The 15,869-nt window shown below is 40.7% G+C and overlaps 1 protein-coding gene and 1 non-coding gene across 2 annotated transcripts in view; both read left to right on the plus strand.

The window, feature by feature from the left end:
- The window catches only part of HAS2 (hyaluronan synthase 2), a 32,220-nt gene extending 16,664 nt beyond the window's left edge, over positions 1-15,556 (plus strand). Inside the window, exons 3-4 of the mRNA XM_046013835.1 lie at positions 10,604-10,705; positions 12,764-15,556. Coding sequence (XP_045869791.1) covers positions 10,604-10,705; positions 12,764-13,693 — 1,032 coding nt within the window. The 3' untranslated portion in view covers positions 13,694-15,556. The remainder of the gene's footprint in view (positions 1-10,603; positions 10,706-12,763) is intronic.
- LOC123927753 lies at positions 5,243-5,379 on the plus strand. The gene has a single exon (XR_006815537.1). It is a non-coding gene; the product is annotated as a U4 spliceosomal RNA (small nuclear RNA).
- Positions 15,557-15,869: the final 313 nt, after the last annotated feature.

Here is a 15,869-nt window from a genome sequence, read left to right on the forward strand (position 1 = left end):
TCACAGGCTTGCTAACTTGGCTGAAGACACTGCTTAGCTGTGCAGACACAGCCAAGACGATTGGTGTCCTCTGGTTGCAGCTGGGTCTTGGGCACTGGTTAGCTCTCTTTCCACTTGACCTTGAGTAGTTGTCCTGCTTATGACCTATTATTTCATGCCTTCACCGCCTCCCCCAGGCACCTACCCAAACTTCCTCCTTAGCTATTAACACACAGCCCTGCCTCCTACAAGAGAAAATCAAAGGTACTGCTTCTGAATGCTGTCAAGGTCGTCTTCTCTCTTCCTTGTTTACAGTCGCAAAGGTTCCGAACTTCACTTCCTGTCTCAAAGTGAACCTTTCTGCATATGCGCCTGTGCACTCGGGGGCAGCTCCGTCTAATCTCCACCACTGCAAGGCTCTGCTGCCTGGTCCCTCCACCTGTCTCAGCTCTCCTGTCTGGTCTTCTCCGCCTAAAGCCTTTCAAATAATTAACACCGACCTAGAATCCAGAGAGCGAAGCTTTAGCCTGGGAGAAAGCCAGTGTGGTAGCAAATTCACCTAGGATGCTAGTGGCTGCTTTCAGAGATAAAGAATATAGGAAAACATGAATAATGAAGTGAGGAAAAAAGGAAATAAGAAATGAAAGAGGAGAATGGGGAAGATTTTCTGAATTTCGAATCAAAGTGTTTTCTAGAAAGAACTTTTCTTTTTTTCCAGAGAGACAGATCTGTCTCGTATGGCTTAAGTAAGGTAGGGCAAAGTCTGTCTTCCTTTTGCAAAACAATACTTCTTTAGCTTTTTAATTTACTATAGTAACACATGGTGGTGTGTTTAAAAATATGGAAAAGCACAATGAGCAAAATTAAAATCCTCTGCAGCAAATACTTGACCTGTACATTCTCAAATTTGATTCTTGACAGCATATACCTTTCTAGTTTTCCCCTAAATAGTTTTCAGATTATATTGTAGTTCCTTTTTTTTGTTTGTTTATTACTTCTTAACAATGTCAGAAGGTTTTTTGGTGTACTTTGATACTTAGATTATGTAATTTCTTTATTCTTACGTCTTTTTACTGAACGTGGATATTCCAACCTAAGTGGCCATTAGTAGCCATGTGACCAAGGTAACTTGGTCATTATCCCCTGCTGTGTGGTGTTAGAGATTGTGCAGGCACAAAATACAAAATAAGCATAAACATTTTATACCAGGGAAGATTAGAGGAGACAATTTTATGATTAATTTACCTTTTTTTAAAAGATTTTATCTATTTATTTGACAGAGAGAGAGATCACAAGTAGGCAGAGAGGCAGAGAGAGGGAAGCAGGCTCCCTGCTGAGCAGAGAGCCCCATGTGGGGCTCGATCCCAGGACCCTGGAATCATGACCTGAGCGGAAGGCAGAGGCGTAACCCACCGAACCACCCAGGCTCCCTGATTAATTACTCTTGACAGTATCCTTAGGTATTCATGTTCCCCGTTAGCAGGAGAAAAGTAAGAGTGAATTATTCGTAATTGTAGAGCTGACCTTCATTATTCATGGAGTCTGTATTTGTAAATGACCCCACTCGCTAAAATGTATTTGTAAGCTCCAAATCAGTACTTGCAGTGCCGTGGGGATCATTTGCAGACGTGGAGAACAGCATACAATTTGAGTCACCTGATGTGCATGTTCCCAACTGAGGTCAAAGAAGAGCATGCTCTCAACTGTCCTGTACATGGTACAGCACAGCATAAACAAGGAGCTTCATAATCTGCTTCGTATCATGTTTCTCACATTGTTGTGCCTTCTGTGGGTGATGCGGCTGTTTAAAGTGCCCCCCAAGTGTAGTGCTGAGTGCTGGCTAGTGGGACTGCCTCACGGAGGAGCTAGATTTGTTGCGGGGCTTGGTTCAGAGGTCGATAAAGTGCTGTCGGCCCTGAATTCAATGCTAATGACTCAAATTCACATTTTAAGATGTATTTAAACAGAAATGCAAATAAAACAGGATTTGGTATTGATCCATAGACAAAAATTTGCAACCAGAGGCTCAGAGGAACTGAACCCCATATTTGTGCCAGAGGCAATTGTCCTCGTATTCTCTAAGTCGGTGTTGGTGGAAGCTTGGTGGGACGTAACTGTCAAGGATTGGGAGAATCACCCGATGTCATATTTCCTTGGCTCCTCTTCTCTATGGGAAACCTAAGGAATTCAAATACTCCGAGGGCCAGTGTTGAGAATGTTGTGTCTTCTTGTATTGTTCTTACTAAGTCTGAGATTAGAGTATGTTGAAATAGGAATGGGGCAATCTGAATTCTAGACTTGACTCTTGTTTTCTTGCTATGGTAGAACAAATGATCTTCGAGATACATTCCGAGCTCAGAGCTCTAGCTCAGTATAGTTGGTTCTTCTTCTTCCCCTTCTTTTCCTTGTTCTTTAAAGGTTTTTTTTTTTTTTAATTTATTTGACAGAGGCAGAGAGAGCACAAGTAGGCAGGCAGGGGTGGGGGAGGGAGGAAGCAGGCTCCCTGCTGTGCAGAGAGCCTGATGGAGGACTCAATCCCAGAACCCTGAGATCATGGCCTGAGCTGAAGGCAGAGAGGCTTTAACCCACTGTGCCACCCAGGTGCCCCCTTCTTCTTCTTCTCTTTTTTTTTTTTTAATTTTTCCAGGATAATTTTAATTCCTCTGACATTCTAATTTCTTTCTGGCAATACACCTAGACTTTGCATGAGTGTAATCAAAAAACAAAGCCAAAAAATGGGGGGAGGGGGTTGCCAGAATTTGCTTTTCATTTAGCAGTTACTGTCCTGTTTTTCACTTTCATTTTTATTTTGTCATTTTTATTGTATTCTCTCTTTTTTTAAGATTTATTTTTGAGTAATCCCTGTACCCAACATGGGGCTCAAACTCAGAACCCTGAGATCAAGATTCGTACACTCTACTGGCTGAGCCAGCCAGCTTCCCCTCACTTTCATTTTTATTCTGCCCTTTGCCCCAAATTTGGATTCTTGAATGCAAACCCTGTGTTAAGTGGCACCATAATGGGATTTCCTGACTCCTTCTTTAGAATGAGAATTCCAACCATTTGGAATAAGGGTGTTTCAATGGCTTAAGCCTTAGAGGTGATAACATTTGGTTTCCCATGTTCCCAGCTGGCTTGGCACCTTTTTTTTTTTTTTTTGCACCTTCTGTGTAAGCCTTCCTAAAAAGAAAAGAGAATGACCAATGACTCCTTTTTTTAACCTTCATGTTTTGAAGAGATTCTAGGTTGACCAAAGTCAGTAATAATTTTACAATAGTTTGGATAATTCATTGTACCAAGAAATGCATATATCTTCCTTTTTTTTTTTTAAAGCAATAGAGAAGGGCCAAATTGCTTAGATGTCTATGATTGTCTTAGATGTTCTTGATTGTCTTAGATGTTCATTGACGAGATTTGAGCCCCTTGCCATAATCTCAATTGATGTAAGAAAATCTTACATCAAGATTTCTTTCTTTTTTTTTTTTTTTTTTTTTTTTTAAAGATTTTATTTATTTATTTGACAGCGAGAGAGAGATCACAAGTAGGCAGAGGGAGAGAGAGAGGGAAGCAGGCTCCCTGCTGAGCAGAGATCCCGATATGGGACTCGATCCCAGGACTCTGAGATCATGACCTGAGCCGAAGGCAGCGGCTTAACCCACTGAGCCACCCAGGCGCCCCAAGATTTCTTTCTTGAAAAGAAAATCTTTCTTTTACAAGAAAGTGATCTTCCTTATCCTTCCTCCCTCTCACAAAAGATTATTTTTCTTTATTTTATTTTTTATTTATTTTATTTATTTATTTAACAGATAGAGAGATCACAAGTAGGCAGAGAGGCAGGCAGAGAGAAAGGGGGAAGCAGGCTCCCCGCTGAGCAGAGAGAGCCTGATGTGGAGGAGCTGGATCCCAGGACCCTGAGATCATGACCCAAGCCAAAGACAGGCTTAACCCACTGAGCCACCCAGGCGCCCCTTAAAAAATAAAATTCTGTCCCATACATTCAGGTACTTAAAAAACCAAAGAGTATTTTCCTCTGTTAAATTGTGCCACATTCAGCAGGTTCAATGTCAACGAGGCATGAAGTCAAGATACAACAAACACTTCTATATAAACACTTTTATAAATAGGCCCAGGGTCTATCCTTTGCGAAAGGATGAACTTGCACACATTACACCCCAAGGGTACATTCAAGGTTATGAATGAATACTAATCAGCTGCAAACTACTCTTTTTTTTTTTTTTTTTTAATTTCTTTTCTCTAGTAAGTGACCCAGTCTTTTACATTGCCTGCCCAGGATTCAGTTTTCTTAACTTCATCTTAAGGAGTATTGGAGTAGACATCAGTTTACTCTCTCCCTGAGCCTTCACGTACTCACAGTAAGGGTATGAAAGACCCCTTCTCATTGGATGGGTGTCCTTAGCTGGGTCCTCTTTTTTGGTTTGTCACTTCTGGTTTGTCACTTTAGGTTTATCACTTTATGTCTTCCTTTTATTGAGCATTTACGATGACCTAGCCATTATTAAGTGCTTTACATGCGTTACCGAATTAACTTACCAACACAACAAACTTTAGGTGGATGGGATGGTCCATATTTTTCATCTGAGTGGTGAAGTCTTAGGAAGGTGAGGTGAGGGCACCATGGTCAAGAAACTAGTCCCAAGTTTATTATATAAACTTCTTGAGTGGTGGATTGAGACCGATCTGTTTGGTTCCAGTATTTGCATGGTGCTTTCTCTTCTACAGTAGTGTGTTTTTTCTGGTACTATACTGGTAAGAGTTCAAGGAGGAGGGCACCACCTTGTGTTTGCTAGTAAATAACTATATGTGATTTTTGGTGGTGGTTCTGGCCTATTCCTTTTTGCTAGAGAAATGTCCTCAGGGAAGGGAGGGGGAAAGGAGGGAGACTCCATTTACTTCATGGTAAAGCTGTGTTAGGAAAGCTGGTAGCAGGGTCATGACCAAGAGTAAATTCCACATAGTACAGAAAAAAATAGTTTCCCTGGGTCAAGGTTAAGATGAAGGGTCAAGCCTTTCAAGTAGGCAAAGGATAAAGGCAGTAGCAATAGAAGGGGTCCTGATTTATTTTCAACCTGTTAACTCATTGAAGGCAGCCAGAGTAATTAAGATTTTCTTTTAATCTGTGTAGCTCTCAATGGCCTTTGAAGCGGTGTGGGGGTGGAGGTGGGGGTGGGGAGATCCACCAGGCGGTCTGAGAGGAAACACGTAAAAAAAAAAAAAAAGTGAAACGTTTAAAAAAGTGAAACAGAGCTTTGCGCAGTGGCAGTATCGTAGCCAATGAGGTTTATCCGAGGCGCGATTATTGCTAATTGAAAAAAGTGAAACAGAGACTTAACATTTTATTTTAGTCTTGGGTCTTAGAATTTGAACAGCATTTGGTAGAATTGGTAACTATTTTTAAAGGAGAGTTTTGTTAGATTAAATTTAAGATCAGTGAGATAAGTTGGAATGAACTTATAGTCTAATGTATGTAATAGACTATAAACTAATAGTTTGTAACTGAATTACAGATAGTTGTAGACACATTGATTTTGTTCCCTGAGATAAGAGATCCTCAATATGTAATCAGTTCCTCTGGTCATTCTGGAGGTTCTCTGCTGAGCCATCCATTTGTGGTAAGGATTGTCATGATCCCTTAGGTTATGGGTTTACTTAGGGAGCACAAAAATGTAAAGATTATTAGCTCTTGCTAAAGGTGTACTTTTCTAAGGCCCTTTTCAGTTTACAAGGGACTTTGATATGCAGAATCTCACTCCAGTACCATTCAGATGGTAAATGACTTGTTAAAGTTCTCAGAAGTTGCAAGATACAGGCCCCAAGACTTCTTGACTCTGAAGGCATTTGTCCTTATAATGGGCAAATCTTGGCCACAGGAAAAAATCTACCTTACCTAATGTTTTACACCTTTTAAGCCTTTCCTGTTCCTTACAACACATAAAGATGGGGGCAATGTTTTAAAAAAATCCACTAGAATTAAAATTGGGTTTAGAACATACCTAATCTAAACTTTTTTTTTTTTTTTTATGAAAGAGAACCCTCCCCCTGCAACCAATTATTTTAGTCCCAGGGTTGGCAAACTTTGCTTGTAAAAGGCCTGATAGGAACTATTAGACTTGGCGGGCCATATGGTCTCTATTACAACTATTCCACTTTGCTGTTTTCATGTGAAAGCAGCCATAGATGCTATGACAATGAATGGATATGCTTGAGTCCCAGTACAGCTGTACTTACGGATACTGAAATTTGAATTTCACATAATTTGCAGGTCCCACAAAATAGTACTTTAAAATTTTTTTTTTCAGTTATTTTAAAAGGTAGAAACCACTATGACTCCATGGGTCATATCATAACAGGTGTCAGGCTGGACTTGGACTGAAGACCTTAGTTTGTGAAGCCCTGTTTTAGACCGGGAGAAGGTTGGGGGGTGGGGAGTGGGGAGTTGAAGGGGGGGGTGCCGGGGGGCCGGGGAGAAGGGAGGTTGCCCCCTCTTGACTGTGAAAGGGCAGGAGGAAGGAGGAAGAGAGCAGTGTTAGGCACTTCAGTTGATGATTCTGTGGCTGAGACTGAGGTGGCTGGTTCCTCCCGGAAGTGTCTTCGTCTTGACATTTCCTACTCATTTTAGTGAGATTTTGCTGACTTCACTTCATTTCCTATCTCCTAGTGAGAAATCTTATGACTCGTGATCATGGGGTTTAAACCAGTGACAGGGAGACACTCAAGTGTGGACAGAGAGACGTTTCGATTTGTTCTCTAATTGTTTTCCTGTGGGCAAATCTGGCCTGTAGTTTGTCCCCAGGTGAGGTCAAGCTCTATGTCAGCTGGTGTAGGTCCCTCACAGTCTCTATCCTAGAGCTAAATGGCCGACATTTATGAAATTACGTACTTGTTAGAATTGGTGGGGAGGCAACTAGAAATCCTGTTCCCACTATACAGACACTCAGGGGCTCAAGTCAAACTCTGTAGAGCGTAATGAATACATCCTAGTAGGTCCATGAACATACATGCTGACTGTCCCAGATGATGGCTTTCCAGCTGGCATTCTGTCACCAAAGAGCATCCAGAAATCCAGATTTTGAACTTCTTACTTCTTTTTTTCTTCTTTTTTTAAAAAAATACGGAATGCTCACAGCTTTGGACGTCGCCCATACCCAGGGGCCACGTGTGTCTAATCTGTATGGTTCCAAGTTGGAAGCCAGTCACAGAAACCGAGTTTCTCTAAAGCACTTTCATCTGGCTGATGCATATCCCTGCCCAGGAGACTTGTGGGAGCTTTTCCTTCTGACATAGCTCAACCCACCATGAGAACAGTCTCTCTCAGAGAACTGCTGGCGCTTCGCTGTTGGAAACTGGCAAGGACAGGACCCATTTAAATAATTCAGAATCTCAGAAATTTGGTTCACGGTTAGTCATTTCAAAGGGGCAGTTCCCTTGGCTTGCCTGTGCTTGCAAGGCGGAGTTACTTGAACATTAATTCTAGATTGCCCCCTTCCTGTTGTTTTTAGGCTTATTTTAGCTTTCTGTTTTACCTTTCCCAGCCTGAGTCAATAGAGGTGGGTGTGGCCACAGACTCAGGATCCTGGATGCTGAAGGTGGTTTGAACTCTTGCCTTCACAGCTTCTCCCCTCATGATGGGCGGACAAGCTTGCTGCCATCCATTTACAAACCGGTGAATAGACAAGGCACACGAGAGGCAAAAAGTCACTTCTGGAGAATTTTGTTTAGGCTTGAGGCTAGCGTAAGAACCCAAGCATTAGTAAAATCCTATTTTCTACGGTGAAAAACTAATGCCTTGCTGTTGTCTAAGTGAGATCATGCTGGACCAAAATAGAATGCTGAAAAATGAAGCGACATAAATGATTTTTATTTAGAAGATAAATGCTTCTAAACCAGTAAAATAAAATAAAAAAGTGGATTAAGCCACTGCCTTCGGCTCGGGTCATGATCTCAGGGTCCTGGGATCGAGCCCCGCATCGGGCTCTCTGCTCCGCAGGGAGCCTGCTTCCTCCTCTTTCTCTGCCTGCCTCTCTGCCTACTTGTGATCTCTCTCTCTGTCAAATAAATAAATAAAATCTTAAAAAAAAAAATCAGATGTTAACCCCAGAATTACTATGATTAGTTTAATCCAGAGAGTTTATAAGGTTACAACCGAATGCCCTGTATACTTTTAATTTACAGGTTTCAATAATGCATTTAAATTGCTCTTTTCACCAACATTACATTCATTAATATATATTAATATTTTTTCAAGAAAAATGTAGATGTTAGTAAAATGGAGACAGACACAGTTTTTAAAATGTTGAACTTCGGGGCGCCTGGGTGGCTCAGCGGGTTAAAGCCTCTGCCTTCGGCTCAGGTCATGATCCCAGGGTCCTGGGATCGAGCTCCACATCGGGCTCTCTGCTCTGCAGGGAGCCTGCTTCCTCCAATCTGCCTCTCTGCCCACTTGTGATCTCCATCTGTCCAAAAAAAAAAAAAAAAGTTGAACTTCCAGGGCACCTGGGTGGCTCAGTTGTTAGGCACTTGCCTTCGCCTAGGGTCGTGATTGAGCCCTCCATCAGCCCCGCATTGGGCTCCCTGCTCAGCAGGATGCCTGCTTCTCCCTTTTTCACTCCCCCTGCTTGTGTTCCCTCTTTACTGTCTCTTTCTCTGTCAGATGAATAAATAAAATTTTTAAAAATAAAATGTTGAAATTCCATAGCTATTTATGTGAGGGACTCATACTATATATGGGGGGGAGGGGCCCCTTAAACTCAGTTTATGCTTCTTAGTGTTTTTTTTTTAAACTGGTATATCAAACCCCTATTATTTTAATGAAGTAATATGGAGAACTGTAAAAAATAATTACTTTTGATACAAATAAATAGACTAATTTTTTTCCCTAAAGTTTTTATTTATTTATTTGCCAGAGAGAGAGAGAGATCACAAGTAAGCAGAGAGGCAGGCAGAGGAAGAGGGGGAAGCAGGCTTCCTGCTGACCAGAAAGCCATCCCAGGACCCTGACATCATGACCTGAGCTGAACGCAGAGGCTTAACCCACTGAACCACCCAGGCGCTCCATAGACTAAATCTCGATTAAGTCCATCTAGTGTAGTCAGAGTTGATGGCAAAATAATGGGAATTGCTGATAACACTCCAGTCCCTATCAGTTATGTTGTCATTTGGATGGGGATGTGAATGAAACTGGTTCATTACAGGCCAACTCTGATCAATTTTTATCTACTAGGCTTTGCTGCAGTGTCCAGAAAAGAATACTATGTCTTACTGGTATTAATCAGGGATGGAGAGCTGGGAGCACTTTTCCTACTTCTGATTTTCTTTGATCATGTGTTAGAAGGTCTGTTCACAGGTGTAACCCACCTGGGAGGAATAGCCTTTCTTAGCGGCCTCACTCTTTCCTCCCCAAATAATTTCATCTGATTAGTGAGTATAGGAGAAGGGTTTGCTGGCCCCTCCTTTCCCCTTTCTTCTGGGAGTGGGCTACCACCAAGGAGCTGGCATCTTCCATCTTTTAGAAGGGAATGCAGTTTCTCTGCAGGAAGAGGCTGACCCCCACTTAGATGTTACTTGGACTTGATAGGTCTGTCTAATACAGGAAAGTCTAATTACGAAGCCTGCTATTCCACAGGTAATTCTATCTGTCCCCTGTATTTGCTTTGGGATTATACAGGTAATATTTTGGTCTCTCATCTCCCTCATTTTTCTGTCTCATTTGCCAGTAGGCTCAGAAATCAGGCTGGAAAGAAAAGTATTTATAACCCTGCCCCCTTGGACCTCCAACAGAAGAGGCTCTCAGAGGTTCATTGGTAGAGACTAACCCCAATAATTTTCTTGAAGCTGTAGTTTGGTTTCGTTTCAGAATTAACTTTTTTGGACCCATAGAAAGATTGTTTTTAAGAAGAACTATTAGCATTTGTAGAATGGCTTATGATAATTTACATTATGTACAAAGGGCGAGATGAATACTTAATGTTTTAGAATAAGAAGGTGATCTGCAGATCACGCTAGTTCCCTTCCTGATGCTGTATCAGCAGCTAAGTCCAGCTCATATGGACATCTTGCTTCAAAAGTATACAACCAGACGTAAGAGAATTGCTTTCCTGTCTTTTAGTCACCATATTAAAATAGGGAGGGAAATTATTGTTAAACATGCTCCCTTTCAATAGTCTTCATAGGATTTTCTGACCATCATTCAGACCTGAGGGATAAGTTGCATAAAGGGCTTATCTAAGACAATAGCAACAACAATAAAAAAAGACCTCTGGTGACCAACCCAAGATGTTTACCAAGTCCTGGAAAACTGGGATGTTACCTGGGACATAGGACTTTTCATTGCCAAGATGAGGAACAGCCGTGGTAAACCCAGACAAGCTGGTTAGCCTGAAGGACACACTTAGCTCTGCGGCTGTTCCTTCCAGCTGTGCCATTTCCTTCAGCACTGAGCTTGCTGTTTGTATTGGTCATGACTAAACAGTCATCCCTGCCGTACTTGCTTATTGAGGCCCTGTGACAGTCAAGCTGAAGGCCTACCATGTGTGCCCCATTTGGACGGTAGTGACCACACTCATACTTCTTCCTTTTCTTTAACTCATTTCTACTTTCTTCTTTGCAGGTCTGTGATTCCGACACCATGCTTGACCCTGCCTCCTCTGTGGAGATGGTGAAAGTTTTAGAAGAAGACCCCATGGTTGGAGGTGTCGGGGGAGATGTCCAGGTGCATATGGCCTCCCTTCCCGCACGCCTCCCTTTTAGATACACTCTTACGCACTGATTCTTTGAATGTATATTCACTACACACCAAACTCTCTGCCAGATGTTGCTTTGGAGATAAGAGACACATGAGTATGTGCCTTGGACCCACTTTATTGCCTCTTTTCTTTTCTTTTTGTCTTTTTTAAAAAAGATTTTATTTATTTATTTGACAGAGATCACAGGCAGAGAGACAGGTGGGGGGGGGGACTCCCTGCTGAGCAGAGAGCCCAATACAAGGCTGGATCCCAGGACCCTGAGATCATGACCTGAGCTGAAAGCAGAGGCTTAACCCACTGAGCCACCCGGGCACCCGTCTCTTTTCTTTTCTACATTGGGAAAAAAAAAAAAAGAATTTTTTTTGTTTGTTTTTTTTTTTTTGTTTAACCCTGGAATGTAACCCTTGTTAGGTATGGCTGATAAATTATATATAATTAATTTAAATGTGTAATGATCTCCATATCTTCTTGAACCGTAACCTAATGTTCTGGTAAAATCTGATGTTGGAAGTCATTAGTTGTGAAGGTAAAAAAATGGAAGTGTTGTGGATGGATTCTATATTTATACCTCGGTATTTAAAAGATGATTAATATATGGTTGATTAAAAATTCAAATTGGAACACAAAAGAAGAGAAGAGAAATAGCAACTTAGATTTATTTATACTGGTAAGAAAGGCAAAGGAACAAATAAGTGGGTTTCCTGATTATGACTTATTTCCCACTTAAAATTATTTATTTCCCATTATTTGCTAAAAATGGAGAAATAAGTCAATGTTAATAAAGGCAACTTGGAATCTATGGGATGGGAAATGCATATATATGTGAATATGTGATAACATGTGAAGATTAAAATGAGTGCTTTGCAAATGCGTGGTGAAATTTTAGCAAAAGGTGAGAAGCCCACGGAAACTTGACTTTAAAAATTAGGTATTGTGGGGAGCCTGGGTGGCTCAGTTGGTTAAGCAACTGCCTTCGGCTCACGTCATGATCCCGGAATCCCTGGATTGAGTCCCACAAATGTGCTCCCAGCTCCCCAGGGAGTCTGCTTCTCCCTCTGACCTTCTCCCCTCTTCATGCTCTCTTTCACTGTCTCTCTCAAATAAATAAATAAAATCTTTTTTAAAAAATTGGGTATTGTGTTGCTATATAACCCATTTTATACGTGCACGGAGATAATGAAGGCAAAGACAATGCCTGGAGTAGACAAACAGCCTGGTGATAAAAGAGGAAGCATGCAAAATCTAGATGAGAACGTGCAAAACTGAGATGGAGGAAAGAATTTAGAAATACTGCCAAGAAAAAGCTGATAACTTTCAATAGCCTTTACATAGAGCATTATTTCAGGACTTAAGTTTTGGGGAGAGGCCAGAACAAACAGTTTAATCACTGGCATTGCATAAAGGAGGGCAAGAAGGAGAAAGAAAATTAATGGAATTGAATGAGTTGGAAATTAACCAGGAAGGAGAGAATAGGGCTTAAAAACCTTCAAATCTTAGATGGTCGGAAAGAGTGGGAAAACTTAGGATCTGAGAACTAGAGCCTAAAAACACGTTCAGTCGGGAGAGGGGGGTGGGGTTATGGACATTGGGGAGGGTATGAGCTATGGTGAGTGCTGTGAAGTGTGTAAACCTGGCGATTCACAGACCTGTACCCCTGGGGATAAAAATACATTATATGTCTATTTAAAAAAAAATAATAATTAAAAAACACGTTCAATATCACACCATAACAAGAACAACAACAAAAGCCCTGGGCAAAAAAGAGGACAGGGTCATGTAGGAGGAAAACTGTTGCTCATCCAGGAGTCCCAACACAGGCACACAATTTATCAGATTAATCCAGTAACACAGAATCAGAGAAAACAAAAAAACAATCATGTCAAAAATAAGAAGGATGCTAATAAAGAAGGATCAAACAACAAACCTCACTCTAGGTAGTAATCTCGCGATGATGCAGATTTTGTTGGTATTTTAGTGGGGGCTTATGTTTTATTTATTCGTTTTCTTTTTTTTTTTCCTTGCAGATTTTAAACAAGTACGATTCCTGGATCTCCTTCCTCAGCAGTGTGAGATACTGGATGGCTTTTAACATAGAAAGGGCCTGCCAGTCTTATTTTGGGTGTGTCCAGTGCATTAGTGGACCTCTGGGGATGTACAGAAACTCCTTGCTGCATGAATTTGTGGAAGACTGGTACAATCAGGAATTTATGGGCAGCCAGTGTAGTTTTGGTGATGACCGGCATTTAACGAACCGAGTGCTGAGCCTGGGCTATGCAACAAAATACACAGCTCGATCCAAGTGCCTTACGGAGACACCGATAGAATATCTCAGATGGTTAAACCAGCAGACCCGTTGGAGCAAGTCATACTTTCGAGAGTGGCTGTACAACGCGATGTGGTTTCATAAACATCACTTGTGGATGACCTACGAGGCCGTGATCACTGGATTCTTCCCTTTCTTTCTCATTGCTACAGTCATCCAGCTCTTCTACCGGGGTAAAATTTGGAACATCCTCCTCTTCTTGTTAACTGTCCAGTTAGTAGGTCTCATAAAATCGTCCTTTGCCAGCTGCCTTAGAGGAAATATTGTCATGGTCTTCATGTCCCTCTACTCAGTGTTATACATGTCAAGTTTACTTCCTGCCAAGATGTTTGCAATCGCAACGATAAACAAAGCTGGGTGGGGCACGTCTGGAAGGAAGACCATTGTTGTCAATTTCATAGGACTCATTCCAGTATCGGTGTGGTTTACAATCCTCCTGGGTGGTGTGATTTTCACCATTTATAAGGAATCTAAAAAGCCATTCTCAGAATCCAAGCAGACAGTCCTCATTGTTGGAACCTTGCTCTATGCGTGCTATTGGGTCATGCTTTTGACGCTTTATGTGGTTCTCATCAATAAATGTGGCAGGAGGAAGAAGGGACAACAGTATGACATGGTGCTTGATGTATGATCTTACGTTGTTTGACGTTTGCAGTCACACATGCAGACACACACAAAACCTTAGTTCCTTTCGGGACTGTTACAGTATTGTGGCATCCCATAATGCCACCAAAGGAGACACATCACTGCTGCTGGGACTTGAACTAAGACATGTCTCTATGGGTTTATTTTGATTCAGCCAAAGTGAAACAAGACATCAATGAGAAGAAACTCAGATTTAACCTGTTATTTCTATGAAAATGGGAAGCATTCTTTGTTTATGCACTTTTTCCTTACGTACATCTGCCTAACAGTGTTTGCCCTATATACCTCACTAGCCATGCTTTATGTGGGTTATCATGGAAGAAAAGGATTTTGGAAACTCAAGGAAAAGTTCTTTCAACGTATACAACCTAACTTATGGACTGTGTCGATAGCTAATTTTTTTTTTTAAAGAAAGGATTTTCTGTTTAACTCTACCAAATGAAATGCCAAAGGAAATTTCAAAGGCCGTTGGCTGTGCTGTATTTTTATATAATTGTACTGTGTTTTAAAATTTTGTATGCCGATTTTTAAAACAAATTTTGCGTATTCTATATTTTACTTCTCTGCCAAAATACACCTGTTCTTTTTTATTATTAAAATAAGTTCTGAAAAAATGCATACTTAAAAAAAAAAAACCTACCCAAAATGTGAAGCGTGGTTGACTAACGTTGTTCATGATAGAAAGAATAAAATGTTTCTCTCTCTCTCTACCTTTTAACATGGAATAGTTTATTTCTGTGAAAAATATTTAAACTTTCAATATTTTAACTTTTTTTTTTCCATTTCTTTTAGAAAAGGCCTTCACACTTTGGGAGTAGAAATACATACTTATGTGCACACACAAAAAAGGAAATCATTGAAAATCAAGGCCAAAGGGGGTAGAAAAGTGCAATTTTTCATAAGATTTTTAAAAAGGGGGGTAATGCTAGTCCTTGAAAGAAAACACTAGGCAAATATGGAGCTTCTGGCAGTGTTTTCTCAGGCTGAGTAAAAGGGAAAGTGGAAGAAATTACCTGTTATTTGGACAAGTACAATGCAGTTCATCGCTTGTTCTGTGGCCTGAATTCATCAGATCGTGTCGACAAACTGAACATCATTGACCTGTCTCTCAGCTTGCCAGTTCACTTTCCATGTTACTAGGACTTTTACACGGGTGAGTTGGCTACAATTGATAAGTGTAGAAGCTTATAGATTACAAAATTGGCGCATTAAACTCGTCTTCTCCTTCCCAGGGAGGATATATATATTTTTTTTGAATTCGTACAGATAATTGCTCCATTTGTCCTGTTACTGGCCTCCATAGATACGTTTACCTAATCAAAATAATACCCAGGTTTAAGAAGTGTATCAAGAATTGGCACATGAAAAAATGGATGAACCAGGTTCCCTTAACCCAGCTAATTTCACTACTCCCAAGGTCCTCAGTTACCTGGTTTGACTTTTGATGTGACCCATCTTGCCTTGTAGCTGGTGCTGTGTAGACCTGTGTTAGAAACAAACGCATGAGTCGTTGCATAAAATATGTGACGAAGAGGAGTGTGAATGTGGAGAAGTGTTCAACCACCTGCTTCTGCCATTCTGCTTCCCCTCCATGCAGACACCCTGTTCCATCTTTTCTGCCTAAGAAAAAGCTGCACGTTCTACCTTTGGACTTCAAAAAGGTACATAACCATTCTGCAACTCAGACTCACGGATGGGAGAGTTTGTGGGAAACAGAGCACAGCATGCCAATAAATGAAACTAAACCTTGAGTTCGCCTTTTTAACTATTTATGTTCTAAGTTAAGCTTTGATAACTTTCAAATGTCAAATTCTCTCATTCTTTTAAGAGATTGAATTAATTGCCTGTATTTATTTTAGCAATTATTCAATGTATTTCCAGTATAGGATGTATAGTATAATTGATTTTTTTTGTAAATAAAATATTTTTGATAAGAACATTGCCTTTTTTTCTAAGGGAAGCGGGCATTTCAAACAAAACAAAAGCTTTGTTTTCCTGATTTGTAGTGGAATAGATTTAAGAATGGGGTATGCAGAAAACAAACATGCCGGTCAAAGAAAATAAAAGTCACTTAATATTACTAATCATGAAGCAGAAATCCCCTAAATTGGTGTGGTTTGGAAATCTGGAAAACAGGAGATACAGAGAAAGACCCAATTCAT

This window comes from Meles meles, chromosome 1 (assembly GCF_922984935.1).
Source record: "Meles meles chromosome 1, mMelMel3.1 paternal haplotype, whole genome shotgun sequence".
Classification (NCBI taxonomy): Eukaryota; Metazoa; Chordata; class Mammalia; order Carnivora; family Mustelidae; genus Meles; species Meles meles.